Here is a 24,144-nt window from a genome sequence, read left to right as displayed (position 1 = left end):
AGTAGCAGAAGACGAAATAAATCACATTAGTAGTGACTGACTCTTCCCAAAGAGTTTTGCTTACAGAGTGTAGAGCAGGCGTTCAGGTGCGGCCTGTGGTCGCGTCCCTAAACGTTCTCACGCAGAAACCCAGTGCGAGGTGAAGGTCTCCTGACCAACAATTCAGCCTCTAATTTAAGCCCAAGCCCAACCGCCTTGCCCACTCCGCCCCACGCCTGGCCCGGCGGAAGCTTGTAAGGGAAGAGCCCGTTGAAGCCGTCACCTTCAGGAGGCATCCTCTGTCGTAGTGCTCGCAGCCCCTAAGCCCTTGCTTTTGGCCTCGGGCGCCATCTTCCCGCGCCGAAGCCGCCATCTTCTCCACCTCCACTGAAGCTCCACGGGCCCTTCCCCCGCGCCCGACGGAAACCACGCCCAGAGAAGCAGCGTCACTAGCAACCTAGCTGCTATGGCGACTGAGCGTGTGACCCCCGGGCGGCCGGATTTCCGGCTCCCGGGGCAACGGGGCGGAAGTGAAGGGAAACGCAATCTGTCGTCGACGTTAGTCGCTGACTTCGCTGCTAACGGTAATAACTCTTAGGCTGCTTCTCTCCCCTTTGCCCCCCTCATCGCTACTCGCCCAAGCTTTGGGTGCGGTTCGAGGCGAGGTGGACCGCAGCGGCGCGGAGGAGCCTGGTGGCCCCCTGAGGAAGGGATGCTCTGCGGCCGCATCCGCACCTGTGACAGGGCGGCCCGGAACCTCGTAAAACGGGCAGAGCCCCGCGGGTCCGCTGCGCTGTGAGCCGGTACCTGCGCGCGCTGCTTCTGCAGCTGCTGGGCACCCGGACCTTGGCCCGCACGCGAACACTTCGCTGGACAAAAAGTGAGAAAAAGCGCACGCCCCACCATGCCCGCTTGGAACTCACAGACTGGTAAGGGAGAAAGACGTTAATCAGAAAATCACTGAAATAAGATTACGGCTTTGAGAAGTGCTAGGAAGAAGTGCGTGTTCTATGAGATCTAATGCTAGAGGAGACGTGATTTAATCTGAGTGTCAAGGAAGATCTCCCTGGACAAAAATGAAGCAACACGGAGCCGAAAGCTGAGTAGGAGTTAGTGTGTAAAGGCCTTGTGGCCTGGTTCCCGTAGGAAGCCGCGGAAGGGAGAGGTACGAGCCTGCAGGTTGCAGTCAGACCTCAGAGTGTGTAGTGAAATCCGATTTGCCTTTTAAAGAGCCAAGTCCCTGGAAAATTTTTAAAGCTGCTGGTCTCAAAATATTTGCTTTTGGCTTTCTAGCATGAGTTCACGGTACATGAAACACGCTGGGAAAAGTCAGTATGTCCGCCTTAGCTTTGAAGGTATTAACTCTTACCGTTTTAATTTTCTTTCAGTTCTGTTATGACTTGCTAAAATCATGGTGAAATGTTGCTCGGCCATTGGATGCGCTTCCCGCTGCTTGCCAAATTCCAAGTTAAAAGGACTGACATTTCACGTGTAAGATTTTGCAGTAGTTAAGCCAAGTATTTCTGACTTATAAAAAGCCAAAGACAGTTCCACTTAAATCTTCAGTTTTGAACTTTGGTTCCCAAATCCTTAAACAGCTTTTTTAGTTGATTTGAAGTGCCGGTGATACATTTTTATAATTTAGTCTAAAAGTTTAAGATACGTGCCATGGCTAGTAAACAAAAATATGAAGCTCATTTTTTCTAATATCATTATCATTATCATTTTTTTTTAAAGTTTTCAAGTTTTATTTATAATGGGAGAATAGTTCCAAGAGATGCCAAGCTTCCAGATGTATTATTGGCTGTAAAAAAAAAAAAAAAAAGGCTACATGGCTGGATTCAATCTGCTAATATTTGTTAAGGAGTCTGCATCTATTTTCATGAGACTGGCTTCTAGTTGCTTTTTTTATTTCTTGTAATTTCTCAGGCTTTAGTATCACGATTATGCAAATAACTGTCAGGGTGACAGTTAATCTTGGGTGGGGGTAGAAACTGTCCAGAGATGCAAGGGGACTTGCTTGGCACTGCTGGAAATCATACTGCATACTGCACATTTGCTTGGAGTTGCACACCTCTAATGGGAAAAAAAAGGAGAAGAGAGAAACTTCATTCAGAGGTTCTGTTAGGTGACAGATGATCACATGCATTTCATGACTACTAGGTAATAATAATGTGGGACTGGAGTGATAATAGGGAATTGAAAGACTATAAATGGCACACCCGTGCCTAGCTCTGGGGTTGGAAGTGTGGATTTTTTTTTTTTTTTGAGATTTTTCATTCATGTATTTATTCCACAATCAAAATAAATCATAATTTAAAGCCATAACATTTTGAAAAGGTAAAGGAGACTTTGTGTCACAGTTGCATTAATAAAACACAATGGTCTAAAGTACAACACTAAACAGGTGTTTTCTGTTCCCAAGGTGGAATAAATATATAACAATTATACATAAAATTTCACTAAAGACCAGAGATGAGGCAAATAACCCTTGGAAAGAAACTCTCCAATGAATAGAGGCAGATTGCACATAATTTTTCTTAACATTTTACCACAAGAAGGAAAAATCCTCTCGGTGTCTACTAGTGCAAACCCCCATTTCATGCTCCTGGTCTTGGCTTCTTTCTTCCTTCCTCAGTAGCATCCAAATCCAGGAAGGCCTCTGCACCCCATGTTCAAAAACACCACTGTGGGTCCCTAAGGACCTCAGCATAGACTGCTGCCAATAAGCCTACGTGCAGTGCAACCTTCCTCTAGAATCTCCAGGGAAGTCAGGAGCCCAAGAAGCAGCAGCACTGCTGCTGGTGCCGGTCATTTACCTGGGTTCCACGGATGTGTTCCAGACACCCTGCGTGCCCAGGGGCAAGCCTGGTACTTCCCCCTGCATTATCTCAGCAAGTCTTCGGAGAAGCACCGAATTGCTCCTTGCCTTCCCTGATGACTGAAGATTCCCACCTCGCCCCTCATTGCCCCGTGACTTGGTGTCGTCCTGGCCATGACCAGGCCTCACGGACACAAGGTCTTACCCTTTCCCAACACCTTGCATCTCGTTTGCTGCAGGGCAGGTTTAGGGGAGAGCCGGGGAATGGCTGGGGCTGCAGCTGCAGCCACATCCCCCCCCGCCGGGGGAGGGCTCATGCACCCCCCTGGGCTCGTGCCTCCTTCCCTGGCCTCACTCTCTCCCGAGGTAGGTGGACAGCATCACCTCTCCGTTCCTCCCAGCTTACACGTTCTCTGTTCTAAATCCATCCATCAAACACTATTTTGAGGGTTTCGAAGTGCAAAAAAAAAAAAAAAAAAAAAGCATTTTAACATACCTTCAAAGAAATCCAGTTTTGTTTATATGGAGTTTACAATCTGAAGGAAGAAAGGATCTTTGCCCAAATATGTTCTTTCTTCTTCTTTTTTTTTTTTTTAGATTTTATTTATTTATTCATGAGAGACACAGAGAGAGAGCGAGGCAGAGACACAGGCAGAGGGAGAAGCAGGCTCCCTACGAGGAGCCCAACGTGGGACTCGATTCCGGGTCTGGTCTCCAGGATCAGGCCTTGGGCTGAAGGCGGCGCTAAACTGCTGAGCGCCCCTCCCCCCCCCGCCCTCCCCCCCCCCCCCCCCCCCCGTTCTGTTCTTTCTAATTAGAAATAGATCAAACTTAGGTTATAGAGAAGAAATATAAATTACAAATTCAGACCAAGGGTTCTTTAGCAGTATTACATGTAAATCAAAATAATCCTACTAATTTTCTATTTTAGCCATTCTGCTGACAGCAAAGGAAAGAAAGAGTAATAAGATTTAATAATTATTCATTTGCCAAAAGTTTATTTTGCTGCTTTTGTGCTACATACTAGAGAAAGAGTTGCTAACTACTTTGCGAGGTATGAGGAAATAAAAAATGAATATGTATATCCTACCGTATTCCAAAAGAGATTTGAATCAGCTTGGAAAAGTGAAAAGATAGTTATTAGTTTCCAGATCTCTCAAGATAGTTCTTTTCTCTAGAACTCCAAACTCTGCAGCTGTTCTCTGCCTTCCTTCACTAAGCATTTATAGACTATGTATTAGATGCTATTAGTGAATAACTTTCTGATGCTGACAGAAGAATGAAAGTACAAGATACTCTATTCATCTGGGATAAATTCTGGATATCACGTCACATAGGAAAAGGCCCGAGTGTTATTATCATGTATAGATGAAGAAAAACCTCCAGTTGTAGATCTTCCTATAAGCTTGAAATATCCATTGAAACTTTTCTTCTTTATAGTATGAGGAAAATTGAAGGCTATATGTCTGCAGTGTTATTGGTAGAAAAACCTATTAAAACTGAAAGTTCTGAAAGCATGATTCACAATGGCTTTCCTGAATATTCCATCTCCCAAGAGTTATAACAAACTCATCAACGAACCAATATAGTTACAGCTTGAATTCAAGTATCTATCAATAGTGTTTAATTTTAAAATGCTTTATATACTTTTTTCTAGATTCCCCACAGATGAAAACGTCAAAAGAAAATGGGTGTTAGCAATGAAAAGACTTGATGTGAATGCTGCAGGCATTTGGGAGCCTAAAAAAGGAGATGTGTTGTGTTCAAGGCATTTTAAGAAGACAGATTTTGATAGAAGTACTCCAAATATTAAACTGAAACCTGGAGTCATACCTTCTATCTTTGACCCCCCATCTCACTTGCAGGTTTGTTTATGAGACACTGCTTACCATCATTACTCCTTTTTTATGGTACTACTGAAGAACTAACATTCTTACTGTTTACTTATTTCTTTGAAATCCATTTTTTGAGTTTTTATATTTGTAAGCTACTGCTTCAGCTTTTGTAATATGTAGTAGGAGTACCAGTAGCCACTCAGAAATATTTTACGTTGCTAAGATTAATGAAGGAGACTGACTTTAGGAGTTCATATAACTCAGGATTTGTATCTAAACAATGGAGGAAAATAAGAGGGTTGAACTGAAGTTCCAAGTTGCCAGTCCTCCTCACACTGAAACAAAAGTCAAGAGCAGAGCCACTAACAGAACCAAAGTATAGTTTTAGAGCCAAAGCCTAAGTAGAACTGAAAGGAAGAAAAGCCAAAGAGATGCAAACAAGAGGATGAAAGGAAAGAAGAGATAAGAAAAAGAAAATAAAAGGATTATATAAGTAAAATCCAGTTGAATTTGGTGTTTTTTCTGTGATATTAGTACAGCTGGAAACAAGGGAAGTAAGATGGTCCTGGACTTATGATTTTCAATTTTATTGAGCCACCAGGGCTGCCCCTCGTGCTTACTCTTTTAAAAAATAAAATAGGGGGGGATCCCTATTTTATTTAGGGTGGCTCAGCGGTTTAGCACCGCCTTCAGCCCAGGGCATGATCCTGGAGACCCGGAATCGAGTTCCACATTGGGCTCCCTACATGGAGCCTGCTTCTCCCTCTGCCTGTGTCTCTGCCTCTCTCTCTCTCTTTCTCTCTCTGTCTCTCTGCCTCTCATGAATAAATAAATAAAATCTTAAAAAATAATAAAAATAGGCTTTTAGATGACTTTGCCCAACTATATAATGTAAGTGTTCTGAGCATGTTTAAGGTAGGCTAAGCTAAACTATTATGTTCAGTACGTTAGGTGTATCAATGCCTTTTCAACTCACAGTATTTCAATTTATGTAACCCTATCATAAGTCAAGGAAGGTCTGTAACCCAGAAATGTACCTATGTGGTCTTGGCCACAGTGCCAATGTCTTTATTTGGTCATATTCCAGTGCCTGAGTGATCAAGTAGAGACTGTCTCACTCTCTCCCATATTAATAAATGCACAATATCTTTTTTTTTAATTTTTTTTAAATTTTTATTTATTTATGATAGTCACACACACAGAGAGAGGCAGAGACACAGGCAGAGGGAGAAGCAGGCTCCATGCACCGGGAGCCCGACATGGGATTCGATCCCAGGTCTCCAGTATCGTGCCCTGGGCCAAAGGCAGACGCTAAACCGCTGTGCCACCCAGGGATCCCTAAATGCACAATATCTTGTGCAAATTGTTGTGAAGAGTTTTCTTCCCTTATAGCAAGTGCCCTCTAGCTTTAATGTTGAAAACCTTACAAAATGTGGGCATAATTAAACTATAAGTTACTAACATTCACAAACTATTTATACCCTTATAACAAAAGAAGTTTTTCATTATAGAAAATTAGATGATAACAAGCAAAAAAAAAAAATTAATAATTGGGGGTGCCTGGGTAGCTCAGTTGGTTGAACATCTGACTCAGCTCAGGCCATGATCCCAGAGTCCTGGGATCAAGCCCCACATGGTGCTTCCTGCTCAGCAGGGAGTCTGCTTCTTTCTCTCCCTCTCCCTTCCCCTATGCTTTTGTGCTTTCTCTCTCAAATAAATACATAAATCTTCTTAAAAAAGGAATAATTAGGGACTCCTGGCTGTTTTAGTAGAGCGTGTGACTCAATCTCAAGGTCCTGAGTTTAAGCCCCACATTGGGCATAAAGCCTACTGTAAAAAAATAAAAAATAAAAAATAAATTAGCAATAACCACATAATCCAGAGATAATACTTTTAACACTTCGATATATATCTTTCCAGTCATTTGTATGTATATGATTGCATATAAATTCATCTGTATATTACAAAAATATAATTAAACTGTACATTTGATCCTTGAACAACAGAGTTTGAATGTATAGTCCCTCTTATGCACAGATTTTTTTCAATAAATACAGTACAGTACTATAAATGTATTTTTTCCTTAGGCTTTAATAACATTCTCTCTAGTTTATTGTAAGAATACAATATAGAATACATAAACAAAATATGTGTTAATCAACCATTTGTGTTTTCAGTAAGGCTTCCAGTCAACAAACAGGCTATTAGTAGTTAAATTTTGGGAGAGTCATCAGTGATACACAGATTTTCAACTGTGCAAGGGAATTGGTGCCATTAACCCTGCATTGTTCAAGGATCAACTGCTTATTCTTAATTTTCTTTCATCTCTCTCTCTCATCTCAGCATTTATACAGTGTTTATTAGATACCAGGCACTATTCTAAGCACCTTATATGTAAATTCATTCAGTCCTCTTAACTGCCATGTGAAATAAATACTATTATTACTCTCATTTTACTTCTTGAGGAAACCTAGGTCCAGAGAACTGGAATACCTTCTCCAGGGTCACACAACTACTAAATGGCAGAGGCTGTATTTGAACCTAGACATCGTGACTCCAAAGTCTGTTAACTTTCCATGGAGTTAAATATTTTTCCGTAACAATGGCTTTCCAACTTTAGTCTACATAAGAACTATCCAAGGAGCTTGTTTAAAATGGATAATCCAGGGCTCCTGGGTGGCTTAGTCAGTTAAGCAACCTACTTCTGGTTTCAGCTCAAGTCATAATCTCAGGGTCTTGAGATCAAGCTGTAAGTAGGGCTCCATGCTCAGCAGGGTATCTACTTGAAGATTGTCTCCCTCTGCCCCTCCCTTCACTCACACACTCTCTCTCTTAAATTAAAAAATAAATCTTTAAAGAGTAAATAAAATAATAAAATAAATATAAAAGAAAATAATCCTATGCTGGAGTCCAGAAAGCTGCATTTTTTCACAAGCACCCCACACAATTGTGTTGCAGATCTACAGACTATATTTTTAAGAGAAACCTATATAGAACATCCTTTTTTTTAAGAACATCTAGTTTTTAACATCTAGTTTTTAAACAAAACTTTATACTAAAATATAACATACATATGGAAAAGTGCACACATCATAAATGTACCTGACAATAAATTGTCATAAAGAGAATACACTTGTGTAACTCTTTTCAAACCAAGATGTAAAATATTACCAGCACCCCAGAAGCCTCCTTTCCCAGTCACTATACCCCCACAAAGGTAAATACTATCCTGACTTATATCACTGTCAGTGATATAAATAGAGCCAGTCTAATTCTTTAGCTCAACATTTTCTTTTTTTTTTTTAATTTTTTTTTTAATTTTTATTTATGATAGTCACACACAGAGAGAGAGAGGCAGAGACACAAACAGGCTCCATGCACCAGGAGCCCGACGTGGGACTTGATCCTGGGTCTCCAGGATTGCGCCCTGGGCAAAGGCAGGCACTAAACCGCTGCGCCACCCAGGGATCCCTAGCTCAACATTTTCTATATGCGATTCATCCATGTTGTAGTATGTGACAGTAGTCCATTTATTTACTTTGCAATATAGTATTGTCTACGTTATAATTTCACCATCCTATTGATAAATTTTTGGGCTGTTTTCACTTTAAGGCTATTAGGAATATCTATGAGTATTTTTCTCCGTGCCTTTTGGTGCACTTGGGTTCACATATCTGCAAAGTAATTCAATTCTCTTAGAAGAGGAACTACTGGGTCCCAGGGATATGTATGTTCAGCTGGAGCAGATATTGCCATCATTTTCCCAAAGTGGTTTTGCTAATTTGTAGTCTTATCATCCACATATAAATGTTGTTCTGGTTCTATATCCTTGTCAGTAACTGGTGGTATCAATTTTATGCAGCATTTAAAAATGACCATGTAGCAATTGATTTTATATATGAGCAGTGGTTTATGTAACTGATCACTATTGTATCTAGATTATCATCACTTACTATTTTAAATAGTGTTGTGATGAACATTATTCTAGGTGAATCTTTGTACATATCCTTATTTCCTCAAACTAAATTCCTGGAAATAAAATTGTTGAATCAAAGATTATATTCATTTTTAAAGCCTTTTCTTTTGATACAGAGCCCCAAAGGCCCAAGGGGAAACTTGTACCACTCTATTCCCCTATTACCTATACATGGAAGTTTCGATCCACCCTAATCCTCAGAGTAAGTTGTGTTTTTAACCTCTGTTAAAACTGACAGTTAAAATGACATTTTATTGTTTTAACTTATTTTTTAATATGGTCTCTACATTTTTTATGTGTTTATTACACATTCATATATTTTCTTTTGTGAGTTACTTATTGAGGTCCTCTTCTATTTTCATCTTTTTTCTAACCTACATGTAAAAACGCTGTTTGTTGAAGATAGGGATCATTTAACTGCCATCTGTGTGGCAGTTCCTTTTTGTTGCCTTTAGTACTAATGATCAGGTTGGTTTTTTTGTTTTGCTTGAAATTCAGATGTCTCTTTTAAATAGTCAATTCTATATTTTCAATTGAATTATCTGACTTTAGCCTTCCCCACCCTAAGATAATATAAATATTACCTATTTTTTCTATTTCCTAAGGATTTTCGTTTTTACATAAATTTTCAGTACTAGAATTTCAGCATGATTCATTGTATATAAAGGATATAACCTTAATGAATTCATTTTTGAATGATTTATAGCATTTCTTCTTTATAGCGTTTCTTACTTTTTTTAAGTTTTTATTTATTTGAGAGGGAGAGAGCAGGCATGCCCATACTATGGGCAAGGTTGGGGGAAGCGCAGAGGAGGAGAAGCAGACTCCCTGCTGAGCACAGAGCCCAAGGCAGGGTTTATTCTTTAACAACCCTGAGCCAAAACCAAAAACTGACCGAGCCACCCAGGTGTCCCAGGTTTTCTCCACTTACTTAGATTGCCATTTTTTATCCTGAAACATTTTAGCTACCTGATCTATTTCTAGATTTCTCGGTCTCATCTTTAAGAGAGTAGCACACTATATTAGCTGTTGTTAATGAGTAATATATCTTTAATATGTGGTAAGACATTCTTTCTCAATCACACTCTTACTTTAGGAAAATTTGTGTTTCTAGATGAACTTTAGAGTTATTTTCTAGAAGTTCCTTTAAACTAATCTTAGAAATTTAAATTTTACTGAGCTTTTCAAGCAGTTTCCATGAAAAAAAATATTGTATTCCACTAGACAAAGTTAAGAAGGAATAAAAATTTAAGAAAGGACAGAAGTATCTATTATGATTTTTATTAACTCTTCTTAACAGGGGAAAAGAGAAAAACTTCATTGTAGAAAAAACTTCACCCTCAAAACGCTTCCAGTCACACACCACAATCACCAGTTTGTTGGTCTTTCCTTATGTCCTGAAGAATTCCAATCCCAGTTCATTTTTGTAAGTAAAATTACTTACTGACCTAATGTTGATATTTTTAAGATAATATGCCTTTTCCACTAAGACTAAACTAGAGGTTTAGGTATTTGAGGTTTTTTAATATAGATGTAATGTCCCAAAATAATATTGTTTCCCAGGGCCATTATAATGTTTATGTATACAATATTAATATAGAGGTAGTTAATCCTTTGGTTACATACTTAGTTCAAAGAGTGTTTTCACACAGGTATTTTTACCAAGAAAAAGGCAATAATTAATTTCTCCTTTTGGGTACTATATTTTCTACATGGAACTATAATAAAAAATATAGTTAGTTCTTCAGGTTTTCTTAAAGAACGGTCATACACATACAGAGTTTTCAAGCTTGCATGATTATTTGCCTCATTGCATATTCATGTTACAGCTAGACCTAGAATCCAGATCTTTTTACTTTATTGGTTGCTATAGCTTTATAATAATTCTTGAAATCAGGCAGTGTTTGTCTTCCAACTTTGTAATTTTTCAAAGTTGTTTGAATATTTTAGATCTTTTGCATTTTCATGTGAATTTTAGAATCACTTTGTAGCAATTTCTATAAAAATGCCTGCTGGAGTTTTAACTGGGATTGTGTTGAATCTACAGATTCCTTTGAGGAAAGAATTGACATTGTAAGGAAACAATCTTAAGTCCTTGAACCTGTGAACTCATTATATCTCACCTTTATTTAAGTTTAACTTCTCTCAGCAATGCTTTGTAGTTTTCAATATACCATTCTTTAACTTTGTCAGATTTATCCCTAACTATTGTATGTGATTGGATGCCATTATAAATGGTGTTGTTTTGTTTTGTTTTTTCTTATAATATATGGAAGTTTATTTTCGTATGCTTATCTTGTATTGGCAAACTTGCTAAACTCACATTTTAATCATAAAAGCTTTTTTGTAGAGTCTGTTAGGTTTTCTACATAATCGTGTTGTCTGTCATTAAAGACAGTTTTAATTCTTCCTTTCCAATATGGATGCCTCTTATTTCTTTTTCTTGCTTTATTGCACTGCTTTGAACTTCCAGGGTTGTGCTGAATAGAAGAATTGAGAGCGGATCTCCTGGCTTTGCTCCTGGTTTTAAGAAGCAGGCATTCAGTCTTTCACCACTAAATACAGTGTTAACTGTAGGTTTTTCATAAATGCATTTTATCAGGTTGAAAAAGTGTCTTTCTGTTCCTAGTTTGCTGAGACTTTTTATCAAAAGTGAATGTTGGTTTTGTCAAGTATTTTTTCTGTATCTATTGAGATCATGTGGGGGTTTTTTTAGTTTGTTAATATGATTAGTTATATTAGAACCATTCCGGTCCCATACAACTATTATGTTTTTTACTTCCAATAATAGTACTCAATAAATTACATAAGATATTCAACACTTTATTATAAAATACGCCTTGTGAAACTCATCGTAGGTGGTGGAAGATCTGTATCTTTTTCCACTCTTTTACTTTCAACCTATTTAGTTTGCTTGAAGTGCATTTTTTTAAGGCACTTTATACTTTTGGGTCTTGATTTTTTTAATTTAACCTGATAATTTCAGCCTTTTTAAAAAGATTTTATTTATTCATCAGAGACACAGAGAGAGAGGCAGAGACACAGGCGGAGGCAGAAGCAGGCTCACCGTGGGGAGCCTGACACAGGACTTGATCCCAGGACCTGGGATCATGGTCTAAGCCAAAGACAAATGCCCAACCACTGAGCCACTCAGGCATCCCTAATTTCAGCCTTTTAATCAGATTATTTAGACCATTTACACTTAATATGTTTATTGTTATTGTTTGGTTTAAATCTGTCATCTTGTTTTCTACTTGTTCCATTTGTTCTTTGTTCCCATTTTGTTCTTTTTTTTGCCTTTTTTTTTTTTTTTTGGATTGATTGAAATTTTTGTTTCCATTTTATATCCCTTTTTTGACTTATTAGCTATAACTTTTTGTTTTGTTTTAGTAATTGCTTTTGAATCTATAGCATTCCTCTTTAAATTATCAAAGGCTATATTCAAGTGATATTATTCCATATAACATATAGTATAAGAAACTTACAATACTCTCATTTCCCTTCTCCCAATTTTTGTGTTATTGCTATCTACATTTCACTTTTACATATGCTATAAACCCCACACTGCATTGTTACCATTTTTATTTTAACAATAAATTATCTTTTAAAGAGATATAAATAATCAGAAAAAAATTGTATACATTACCCATGTAAGTGGCCATTGCCAGGGTTTTTCATTCCTTGGTGTAAGTCCATGTGTCCATCTGGTATCATTCTGTCTAAAGGATTTTAACATTTCTTACAGTGCAGCTATGCTGGTGACGAATTCTTTCAGCTTTAATATTTCTGAAGGGAGTCGTTATTTAGTCTTCATTTTTGAAAGATTTCTTCATTAGGTATCCAATCCTAGGTTGATAGTTTTGGAGATTTGTTTTGTTTTGTTTTTAGTTCTTCAGAGATGTTGCTCCACTGTATCCTCACAGGCATTGTTTCTAATGAAAAATCTGTCATCTTTATTCCCTATACCTAACATTTCTTTTTTTCTTTGTTTTTAAGAATTTTTCTTTCCCAATGGTTTGAATAATTTGATTATAATATACCTTAATTTAGTTTTCCTCATATTTCTTGTGCTTGGGATTTTTGAGGTTCTTTATCTGTGGGATTTTGGTTTTCATCAAACTTGGACAAATCTTGGCCATGGACTCTTCAGATATTTCATTCTACCTCAACTTTTCTTTCCATTCCTTCAAGGACCCTGATTTAATGTATATTAGGCTATTTGAGTCTTACTATCAGTCACTTGTGCTCTGCTAATTTTTTGGATATTTTTCTGGTTTTGTTTTTCTGGATTCCTTTTTCTCTCTGTAGTCTATTCTGGATAGTTCATATTGCTGTATCTTCACCTTCACTAATCTGCCATTAATTCCCTCCAATGTATTTTTCACCTCACACATTGTAGATTTATCTCTAGATGTCCTGATTCTTTTTTATATCTTTTATGTCTCTACCTAATTTTTGAAAATATAGAATACAACTTTAATAACTTTCATAATTTCCCCTGCCTCCGCCCCAGCCGGCCTGGGGCGGGCGGGGGTGCTAAAAAAAAAATAATAATAAGTTTCATAATTCCTTTGTCTGCTAATTCCAACATTTATGTCAATTCCGGGTTAGTTTCCATTGACTGGTTTATCTTTATTTATTTATTTTGTTTAGCTTTAGGATTTTTCTTTCTTTTTTTTTTAATACATTTATTTTTTATTGGTGCTCAATTTGTCAACATGCAGAATAACACCCAGTGCTCATCCCGTCAAGTGCCCACCTCAATTCCCACCACCCAGTCACCCCCACCCCCTGCCCACCTCCCCTTCCACCACCCCTAGTTCGTTTCCCAGAGTTAGGAGTCTTTCATGTTCTGTCTCCCTTTCTTATCTTTTATGATAGCTTGTGTTGTCCTGTTTCTTTGCATACCTGATTAATGGTGTGTGTCACCTTGTGGATTTTACTTTGCTGGATGCTGGATATTTTTGTATCCTGTTTGGGCTTTGTTCTGGGATACCACAAAGTTATATCCTTTCAGGTTTTGTTTGTTAGGCAGGACTAGAAGAGTATTTGGTCTAGGGCTATTTTTTTTCCACTACGGCAGCAAGACACTTCTGTATATTCTTCAGTGCCCCCATGAATCTTTACATATTCTAATCTGGCAGGGGTGGGAATAGTGGCCATGCCCTCTGAGCACAGGGCATTCCTGGTCTTTTCTGGTCATTCTTTTCCCAGCCATGAGCAGTTTCCTACCTGTGTGGAACATGTAAGGATCTTCAGAGTTCTCTCTGTCCTCTAGTACTTTCTCCTGGGAACTGAACCGAAGCCACCTTGGTTTTTCTGAACACTTTGTACAATCTCAGTCTACCAAGCTCTGCCTGGGTTTCCCCTCCTTGCAATGAGGCATACACTTTCTCTCAAAGCAGTAAGCTGGGGTGGTTGGCCATAAGGCTCACCTCTTAGTTTCCCATCCCTCTAGGATTGCTGCCTTCCTTGACTGATGTCAGTTATCTGCACAACATTTTTTTATGGCTTTTAGCCACATGTTGGGTTTTTTTAGATAAGCAATTCATTCTCTGTTATTTCTTTTTTTTTTTTTATTGTTATTTCTTTTTTTAAAAAAAAATTATTTATTCATGAGAGACACAGAGAGAGGCAGAGACACAGGCAGAGGGGGAAGCAGGCTCCACACAGGGAGCCCAATGCTGGACTCCATCCTAGGACCCTGGGATCATGCCCGGAGCCAAAGGCAGACGCTCAACCACTGAGCTACCCAGGTGTCCCAATTCTGTTATTTTATCTTGGCTAGAAGCAAAGTCCTCTTTACTGATTTTAATATTAACAACTTTTCAAAATTATTTTATAGTAGCTTTTTAAGATATGTCAGTGTTACTTTCCCTATTTTCAAATGAAAAAAAGTATACCCAGCAAACTTAAGCATAACCATAATAAATATTGAGAGAGCTTAAATTCTCTAAAACCCCAAACCAGAGTCCTCTCTAAATATATAACACTCAGCCTGAGGACCAGCCCTAGGGCTCCTTTTCTGTCATCTTCTTTAAAAGAAATATTCATGGGACACCTGGTGGCTCAGCGGTTGAACATCTGCCTTCAGCTCAGGGCGTGATCCTGCGGTCCCGGGATGGTCCTGGGATCAAGTTCCACATCAGGCTCCTCATAGGGAGCCTGCTTCTCCCTCTGCCTCTGTCTCTGCCTCTCTCACTCTGTGTCTGTCGTAAATAAATAAATAAAATCTTCTTTTAAAAATAGGGCAGCCCAGGTGGCATAGAGGTTTAACACCTGCCTTCAGCCCAGGACATGATCCTGGAGACTCAGGATCGAGTCCCACGTCAGGCTCCCTGCATGCAGCCTACTTCTCCCTCTGCCTGTGTCTCTGCTTCTCTGTGTGTGTGTGTGTGTGTGTGTGTGTGTGTCTTTCATGAATGGATGAATAAAATCTTAAAAAAAAAAAAAAACTTTTTTAAAAAATAAAAAATAAAACAAATATTCATCAAAATAAAATAAAATAGTTCAAAGTTTAACAACTGAATATTTGTTGATAGGTAAAGCTTAAACTTAGCAGCCCCACACCTGTGGAATAAAAAGCCATATATAGTTATTACAAATGTCTTGTTGATAGCAGATTCTTAGCCCCAATTAGCAGTGCTTCCCATCCATAGATTCTGTACCCTCATATTACATCTAGCCTTAGATGAAGGAGGGAGGCTCTTGGCAGCCAAAATATTGCTTCTACCCCCATCTTGTCCCTGTGTTCTTTAAACCTCTAACTATTATTGCCAAGTTAAAGATACCTAAGCATTATAAATGGAGAAACAGCTGAGAGCTAGCTATAAGCTTTTATGTAACTACTTGTCTCTCTGGTTTAATAACTTGGTGTTTATGTTTTTAGGAACATAGCTACAGTGTAATGGACAGTCCAAAGAAACTTAAGCAAAAATTAGATCATGTGATCAGCGAGCTAGAGGATACCAAGAAAAGTCTGCGGAATGTTTTAGACCGAGAAAAACGTTTCCAAAAATCATTGAGGAAGACGATCAGGGAATTAAAAGATGAATGTCTCATCAGCCAAGAAACAGCAAATAGACTGGAAGCTTTCTGTTGGGAGTGTTGTCAGGAAAGCATAAAAAGAGACTATATTTCATGAAATAATTCCATGTTATGTTCTACCTAAAATTAACATTGGTACAGCTATTTAGAAAATAATTCTCATTTACCATCATTAAATACTATCCATCATTTAGAGTGCTTCTTTGGATCTTCTGTAGCATTATGTATTTAGTTGTTACCCAAAGATTTTTTTTTTGAAGATGTACAGAAATGTGTGCTAGTTATCATGTTTTGTGTGATTTGTGGCAATTATGTTTTTATAGAGCCAAACTAGTGCCAGGTCACTATCATAAGATGTTAAAAGATCAAGAAGAATCCACAGAACTTAGGAAATGATATCAAATTAGCCATATTCAGCAATGGTAATAGGAACTGGACTCTCCTTCAGCAGCATCAGATTTTTGGCTTCAAAGGAGTACCTTTACTTACGTATGCTTTATGGTAAGTTCATTGAATTATTCTTTAAATGTATTTTACTATAAAGCAGAATTCATTTCTAACATATGTCCATCTTGATCCAATCCAAGATGTTTTTGTTATCAGTAATACCAATTTTATTTTTTACTTGACATCCCATAATACTGACCCTGAGAATAGCATATGGTACAAATCTGTTGGCTCTTAAAGTTGATCAGAGCCAAGTTGAGAAGACCTCTGACAAGGTAGCAGTTTTTCAGTATGGTACATCATTCCTCCGCTCTAGGAGCACTTTGATGTAAACCTGTATACATTTAAGAAGCAAAAAAAGGTCATAAATCTGGTTTTTACATGGTTGGTTGCTGGCAGTTGTTCTGAACATTTTGTTTCATTATAAAGGAATATCTCCAAAATCTAGATGCTAGTACTAGCTGAATATTTTTAATGTTCTGTATTTTATAGAAAGTAATATTGATGACATTTCTAAAATATAAAATGTAGGTAGAATCATTAAAAACTAATGATTGTGGTTCTTCCAATTGCAAAAGAATTTGGAGAAAGGGTTAGAATATTTTCCTGTGATTAGGAGAGTATACTGTCCAAAGGCTTTAATTTAAAGAAAGTAAAGCAGCAGCTTTAGAATAGCTTCCTACTGAATATACAAAAGAAGAACCTTTAGCTATTTTTTGATCCAAGTATCAGAAATTTACCTTTTCTCCTAATTTCTTATAAAAAACAGTGAAATTAAGAGTCATAAATACAATAGATTAGAATAAGAATTACCAGCCCAACATCAAATTCTACTTTGAAGAGTATGTATGTATGTATTCAAACCTTATTCAGATGTCTGTGCAATAGTAAGTTAGAATATGATTAAAAGTTGTTTCAGTGTGTTAACAAGAAATGAATTGCATTTTGTGCTCAAATGCTCATGGATATTTTATTTGCATTATATTAATATCAGCAAGGATATGGTCACTTAACTTTTCTTTGTATTCAAGAATTTTCTGTGTGTAAATGCATGTTATATTTTTATGTAGGATTCCAAACCTTCCCTTTGAATGGGAACCTTCCCACATTTCAGAGGTCAGCATTATGTTAAGAAGAAACAGTAAGGTCATATCTTTTTACTACCTAGAAAAAAAATTTCATCAGCTACCCATTATTTATTTTAGTTTATTTAATTTTGAGTTCTTTATGGAATTCTTTATTCTAAGGGGAAGTTTGGGTATGATCTTAGGTTTTATAGAGATACTGTGATAGAGATGGAGACTATTTTGAGTATAAAAATTAAAGTCAGTGGACAGTGGAGAAAAGTAGGACTGATCCAAATACAATCTGTCCACATTCTAGCTGTCTGCTGACCAGTTAGAGAAACTCCAGCCCAGGAGACCTTTCCAAGAGTCACAGCCCCGTTTGTGTCACGATCACAGTTGCCACAGTCACTTTTATCACTTGTGTTCACAGTGAATTCAGCCCTCTCTTCTTTGTCATTGGTCTTAATATCACTGAGAGGTAACAGAACAAATATTGGTGTCATTGAGGACCCAGAGCTACCCATTTGCTCTTTATTCTAATGGAGAAATGATTGCTAACAGAAATCTGATGTGAGAAATAGGGTTCTCCTCACCTGCCACCCTAAACAAATGCCTGGACACAGTAAATACCTCAGTCCTCTGTTCCAGATACTCCAGCCTAGCCCAGGGAGAAACTGTCCTGTGCAGAGCAAACCAGTCACCCCCATCCACAGGTTCCACAAGCAGCGAAGGCCAACCTAGAGTTTCACTTTGCTTTCAAGCTTGGGGTAGCCTCTGGATCCTGGCACAAACCAATACACCAGTTCAACCTCAGCACCAAATCAAGTACAAAAGACTTGACATGGCATTTTTCTCCATATCAAGTTTAAGTCGCTGAAAATAGACTCTGGTTGCTAAAGATAATCATAGTTATACCACAGTCTTTGAGAAAAGATGAAATGTATTAAAATAAATTTTTAGTTTTAATAAGATAAAACACTATAGAAATGATTGAGGAGTGAAGAATCCATTATTCATTTGAAAAAATAAAATAACTTTTCCAGTAATGTATTTGTATGTGGTTTTTATACAGTTACTCAATAAAATGAGTAAAGAAAAATGAGTATATGTACTATGGTTTTGCTTTAATTTCTTCTGTATTTTTTCCCTCTACCAATAACTCTAATATCATAGGGTCTGCTAGGTTAGATGACCCACATGGAAAACCTGCTTTTACTACAATATGGATGTGCCATTAGAGCCCTTTCTGCTTGGGCCTCATTCAAAATTGGCAGCCTTTCATGTCACCCAGTATAATAGCTGAGAACAGTATTTTTAGGTGTGAAATGTGCTCCCTTCAAAATCCAAAGAGGCCTGTTAGGTATTGTGCTTCCTTCTTCTTAGTGAGAGATACAGGTTGTAATAATTTGTTTTTTACTTTAGAGGGGATGTTCTAGCATTCTCCTGTTCCCTGGGCATTCCTCCCACCAAATTTTACTGATGGGTTTTATCTCACCCTCTAGAGCACATGTACTTTATCAAGACCTCAGATTTACTAGTCACATCTTACTCATTCCATCGGATTAACATAATCCAATCCATCAGTGTAGTGACCTAAGTGATTTTCTGTAGAATGTCTACCTGGTCTAGGTCTTTTTCAATTGTATTAACAGAAGCAAGAAAGTTAGATGGCCTGTTCATTCCATGTTAATGTAAACTGTTTGTGATCTTGTTTTCTTACGGGGATGGAAAGTCATGTGCCCGCCAGATAGGTAGTCACCTACCATGTACACATAGCCATGTTAACCTGCTCTAACAAAGATACATATCTGTCACAGTATCTAATCAGAGCTACTACTTAGTTGAATTTGCCTTAGTCCACTATCATCCTACAGGATCTGTCTAAATTTTGCAGAATAAATAGAGCTATGATAAAGATCACCACTCCTGCACCTTATATGTAGGTCTGTAAAGATGGCACTTAGCCAACTTCACAAAAAAATCTGAAGCTGAGCTAAAGTGCAAAAGGAGTTGACATAGCAGACCTGAGACTGCTCTTCATAGAAAGGCCTGCCTACAAGGTTGGCTGTTGGCTGGCATCTGGAAACTTCAGTTTTGAGAGGATTCCCACCATTCCCTAAGTAATAAGAAGCTCACTGTGCCTAAACTGTTTGTAGAAACAATATGGTTTATGCTGAATGCCTGCTTTCCTTCTGGGAGTCTGGAATTTGGGAATGTGTCAAGCAAAGGGTGCCTGTATGACCAGCCACCAAATAAAACCTTAGACACTGAATCTTTAATGAACTTCCCTCAGGGACAACATGTCAACGTGTATGACATGTTGTCAAATTCAGTGCTCATTGAAGGCCTGATTCTGTGCCCAAAGGAAGAACTTCACTATCTGTAGGAAGATGAAAGATATAATTGGCTCCTCCATTAGAGTAATGGGGAGAATATGATATTCAGTAGTCTGACAAGAATGAGGTTGCAATGCCTGGAGGCAAGCCTGGATGGCTTGCCTGTACCTGTTACCTACCTTCTCCATAGGCCTCATGGTCTTCCTTCATATTGCTTCCTCACACTTCACCATAGTTCTTTTTTTTTATAATAAATTTATTTTTTATTGGTGTTCAATTTACCAGCATACAGAATAACACCCAGTGCTCATCCCATCAAGTGCCCCCCTCAGTGCCCGTCACCCATTCACCCCCACCCCCCGCCCTCTTCCCCTTCCACCACCCCTAGTTTGTTTCCCAGAGTTAGGAGTCTTTATGTTCTGTCTCCCTTTCTGATATTTCCCACACATTTCTTCTCCCTTCCCTTATATTCCCTTTCACTATTATTTATATTCCCCAAATGAATGAGAACATACAATGTTTGTCCTTCTCCGATTGACTTACTTCACTCAGCATAATACCCTCCAGTTCCATCCACGTCGAAGCAAATGGTGGGTATTTGTCATTTCTAATGGCTGAGTAATATTCCATTGTATACATAAACCACGTCTTCTTTATCCATTCATCTTTCAATGGACACCGAGGCTCCTTCCACAGTTTGGCTATTGTGGACATTGCTGCTAGAAACATCGGGGTGCAGGTGTCCCGGCGTTTCACTGCATCTGTATCTTTGGGGTAAATCCCCAACAGTGCAATTGCTGGGTCGTAGGGCAGGTCTATTCTTAACTCTTTGAGGAACCTCCACACAGTTTTCCAGAGTGGCTGCACCAGTTCACATTCCCACCAACAGTGCAGGAGGGTTCCCTTTTCTCCGCATCCTCTCCAACATTTGTGGCTTCCTGCCTTGTTAATTTTCCCCATTCTCACTTTCACCATAGTTCTTTTTTTTTTTTAATTTTTTATTTATTTATGATAGTCACAGAGAGAGAGAGAGAGAGAGAGGCAGAGACACAGGCAGAGGGAGAAGCAGGCTCCATGCACGGGGAGCCCAATGTGGGATTCGATCCTGGGTCTCCAGGATTGTGCCCTGGGCCAAAGGCAGGCGCCAAAACACTGCGCCACCCAGGGATCCTTTCACCATAGTTCTAACAATTGTCAACTCTCTCACCTTCCTCCCTGCTGTGCTTCTGGTCCTAGAATTGGCCCTGATGCAAAGCAGGAGCTTTGCTATGATAAAAGCAAAAAGATAGAAAAAGAAGAAAAAAATGTGAGATCAGGCCTAGGAAATCCAGGAGCAGAAGAAAATACAGAACCCTGATGCAGGCCCTGATGCAAAGCAGGAGCTTTGCTATGATAAAAGCAAAAAGATAGAAAAAGAAGAAAAAAATGTGAGATCAGGCCTAGGAAATCCAGGAGCAGAAGAAAATACAGAACCACATGGGTGACGGGCACTGAGGGGGACACTTGATGGGATGAGCACTGGGTGTTATTCTGTATGTTGGTAAATTGAACACCAATAAAAAATTATTTTATTAAAAAAAAAGAACCACATGGGAATTAATAGCACTGGTAACAACAGTTTAGGAGCAAGTGCTGAGAATTTAGCACACTGAGTAATTCTACACTTTTTTCAAGTGCCAGGAACTGTATGCCAAGGAACATGCTAGACACTGGAGAAACAATAAAGAGACCCAGTTCCTGTCCTCAAGGAGTTTATAGACAAGTTCCAAACACCATGATCCAGGGACAGCTAGGAATGCATCTCAGGAGACAGGGCTGCCTGGTGCCTTTCTCCCCACCATGCACTGCTTTATAAGACTGCACACATGCTCAGATTCATAACACAACATCTTAAAGCATTTGTGTATGAGTCTCACTCAGTCTCATTCATCTAATATTTATCTTTGGCACATAGAGAACTTTATAGGCTAAGAATATTCAATGCAACAACTCCTCATGTAATACGGCTTTTAAAGCCGTATTGTCCTATTGTGAGGGACACAAAAGTGATAAGATGAAGGTATTCTCTACTACAGGGACACATAAGTATCTAACAAACTCAGAGAAGTGGGCAACGTGGCAGGACTGCAGCAATGAAACAAGGTACCAAGCCTGAGGGGCTAATGGAACCTCAAAGTTTCAAAATGGAACTTTATGTCAGTATGGGCACTTTTCAAGTTCTGTTGCAGGACCTGAATTCTCTTTGTACCTCCTCAGATGTGAGAGCAGAAGACCAAAACACCTGGTAGAGAAGTAAACAGACCTAGGGTCAAGGCTCAAGACTGCCACGTTATTACATGAAGGACCTGGACCAAGTCACTAAACATCTCTGGGCGTTGACAAAGTAGTAATACTTTCCTCAGCCAGTTGTGGTGAGAATTGTATTTAATTGTTTGCAAAACAGAAAACATACAAGGAGCTTTCCATATATTATTTTTCTTTCTTTAAATCCCATTCCAGAAGCATGGAAAAAGGAGATAAGAACAAGAAGAAGGGCAAAAGCATGAAGAGAAATGCATGTTCTACGGAATGATAGTGGTACAGGCAATGGTGGCCTTAAATAAGCTTCTCTCTCTGGGGTAGCTCAAAAGCAGGTACAAAACACTGTCCCTTTGAAAGAGAAAACTGTAATCACCATTCTCCATCCTCCCACCTCAACTCTGAAAAAGCCATTCATTCCAGATTTCATAAAGCATCCCAGTGCTAATCAAAAATGTGGTTCACAGACCACTGTACAAAGTAAGGAGTTTGCATCAGAATGTAAATCAACTATGTCACTAAAGCAGTTTAGTTCAGTTAACTTTTTTTTTTTATGATCTTTATTATTTGAGAGAGAGCATCCAGGGAGAATGAGAAGCAGACTCCCCAGTGAGCAGGAAGCCAGATGCAGACTCAATCCCAGGACCCTGAGATCATGACCTGAGCTGAAGGCAGACACTCAGCTGATTGAGCCACTCAGGCACCCCTTCAGTTAACATTTTTTCCATAGCAAGACTTTTTCGGTGAGTGAAACAGTACAGTGGTTTACATTCTGGAACAAGTGCATTATCTCATTCTGGACCAGTAAAAAAGAGTTCACAGGCTAGCTACTTTGAGTAGCACTGTCTCAGACTATCAGTCACTAAATAGATCATCTTTGAACTCATCTTAGCTCCTTTGTGGTAGTTGGCAACAGAGGAGTTCCTGACGGAATTGTGTCCCAAATCCTTGTGGTAGAGCTTGTGCAGTTCAAAGATATTACATCTGACTCAGCAGGTCTGGCCTCACTTTTTTTTTAAATAGACATGTTTTATTAAACAAAGATGGTAAGGCTGTGCAGAATTCTGACCACAAATACGGATGATGAGCACCTTGTGGAGACGGGCATTCAGCTACAGACTTGCTAACAGTATACTCCTCAGACAATTTTAAATGAATGATACTGGTGCTTATAAAAGGTTGATTTTTTTTTTTTTAAGATTTTATTTATTTGACAGTGCAAGAGAGCACAAGCAGGGGGAGCCACAGAGGGAGAGGGAGAAGACTCCCCACTGAGCAGGGAGCCTGATATGGGGATCTATCCCAGAGCCCCAGGATCATGACCTGAGCCGAAAGCAGGTTTTTAGCAACTGAGCCACCCAACATTTTATAATGGTACAAAATGTTGCCAGGCTACACAGCTGAAGGAAATTACGTCTGAAATCCTGAGGATTACAGCAAACATTTTGGTTGTCACTCTATCACACACTTGTAGATGGGACTTAAAAGTAGAGAGTGTCTTATTGAGATTCAGATTTCACCTTTCTGTGGCCATCAACATTATCTGGCCATTTTATTGAAAAGATGGGAAATATATATTTTTAAGATTTTATTTATTTGAGAAAGAGTATGCCTGCACACACGCAAGAGAGAGCACGTGTGCACGCTTGAGCAGGAAGAGCAGCAGAGGGAGAAAAGCAGGCTCCCCACTGAACAGGGAGCCCGATGCAGAACTCGATCCCAGAACCCTGAGATAATGACCTGAGCCAAAGGCAGACACTTAACCAACAGAGCCATGCAGGCACCCAAAGATGGGAAATCATTTTAACCAGCAATAAAGGCTCAAACCCACCAAGGCCCCACAGGGATTGGGAAATTTCAGAGAGAAATGAAAATGTGTTCTATAATTTAAATCTAGACACGGTTTCAGCAGGTTATTTTTCAATGTACCTTATGGCAAAAAAAAGCCCTGCATGTGCCCAAAGAGGGCCATGGAAGGATTGCAAGAGCAAAAAATGAAAGCAGCTCAAATTCTATCAAATGATAATAAACTATGTTGCACTCATATAATGCAGTAATAAGCAACAATTGAAAAGAGATCCATCTATATGTAATGTCATGGAAAGAAAAGGTGTTTTAAGTGAAAAATAATTTAGGGGCACCTAGTGGCTTAGTTGGTTGAGCAACCAACTCTTGGTTTGTCTCTTGTCCCTCTGCTCCTCCTTGCACGTGCTCTCTCTCTCAAATAAATAATCTTTAAAAGATTTAGATGACAACTCAAAATGTCCCATTTATATAAAAATTGTTTAAACCCTTCTACAAAATAGTTTCTATGTGTGTGTGCAAACATACAGAAAAA

The 24,144-nt window shown here is 38.8% G+C and overlaps 2 protein-coding genes across 14 annotated transcripts in view; one reads left to right on the top strand and one right to left on the bottom strand.

Moving 5' to 3' along the window:
- Positions 1-454, bottom strand: part of RCHY1 (ring finger and CHY zinc finger domain containing 1) — a 27,334-nt gene extending 26,880 nt beyond the window's left edge. For 3 of the 5 annotated variants that reach the window (XM_025992984.2, XM_025992985.2, XM_025992986.2), the window contains exon 1: positions 263-400. In XM_025992984.2, the coding sequence (XP_025848769.1) occupies positions 263-352 (90 nt within the window). In that variant the 5' untranslated portion in view covers positions 353-400. Of the gene's footprint in view, positions 1-262 lie in introns of all 5 variants that reach the window. The other 2 variants (XM_025992983.2, XM_025992989.2) reach the window with 2 other exon arrangements.
- Positions 431-24,144, top strand: THAP6 (THAP domain containing 6). Of its 9 annotated transcripts, none has more exons than XR_003234109.2 (6): positions 486-908; positions 1,368-1,470; positions 4,458-4,665; positions 9,912-10,037; positions 15,501-16,159; positions 21,765-21,883. XR_003234109.2 is itself a non-coding variant. In XM_025992982.2 (5 exons), exons 2-5 carry the CDS (start codon positions 1,391-1,393, stop codon positions 15,753-15,755), a joined length of 669 nt encoding a protein of 222 aa, XP_025848767.1. In that variant the 5' UTR covers positions 431-908; positions 1,368-1,390; the 3' UTR covers positions 15,756-18,274. The 9 variants fall into 9 exon arrangements, 7 of the variants coding, with proteins under 7 accessions (XP_025848767.1, XP_072601517.1, XP_072601518.1 ...); XR_011999178.1 differs by lacking the exon at positions 1,368-1,470 and adding an exon at positions 22,008-24,144 and having other exon boundaries at positions 506-908; positions 21,765-21,919; XM_025992982.2 differs by lacking the exon at positions 21,765-21,883 and having other exon boundaries at positions 431-908; positions 15,501-18,274.

Source organism: Vulpes vulpes, unplaced genomic scaffold (genome assembly GCF_048418805.1).
Source record: "Vulpes vulpes isolate BD-2025 unplaced genomic scaffold, VulVul3 u000000899, whole genome shotgun sequence".
NCBI classification, from domain to species: Eukaryota; Metazoa; Chordata; class Mammalia; order Carnivora; family Canidae; genus Vulpes; species Vulpes vulpes.
Note: the sequence above shows the minus strand (reverse complement) of the source record. Positions and strands in the feature narration are given on the sequence as shown.

Excerpts from the sequence above, each read along its gene's own strand:
- THAP6 (XM_025992982.2), top strand. The coding sequence starts at position 1,391 with ATGGTGAAATGTTGCTCGGCCATTGGATGCGCTTCCCGCTGCTTGCCA. Across the intron at positions 1,471-4,457 it reads AAAGGACTGACATTTCACGT|ATTCCCCACAGATGAAAACG; the intron begins GTAAGATTTTGC and ends ACTTTTTTCTAG. Across the intron at positions 4,666-9,911 it reads ACCCCCCATCTCACTTGCAG|GGGAAAAGAGAAAAACTTCA; the intron begins GTTTGTTTATGA and ends TCTTCTTAACAG.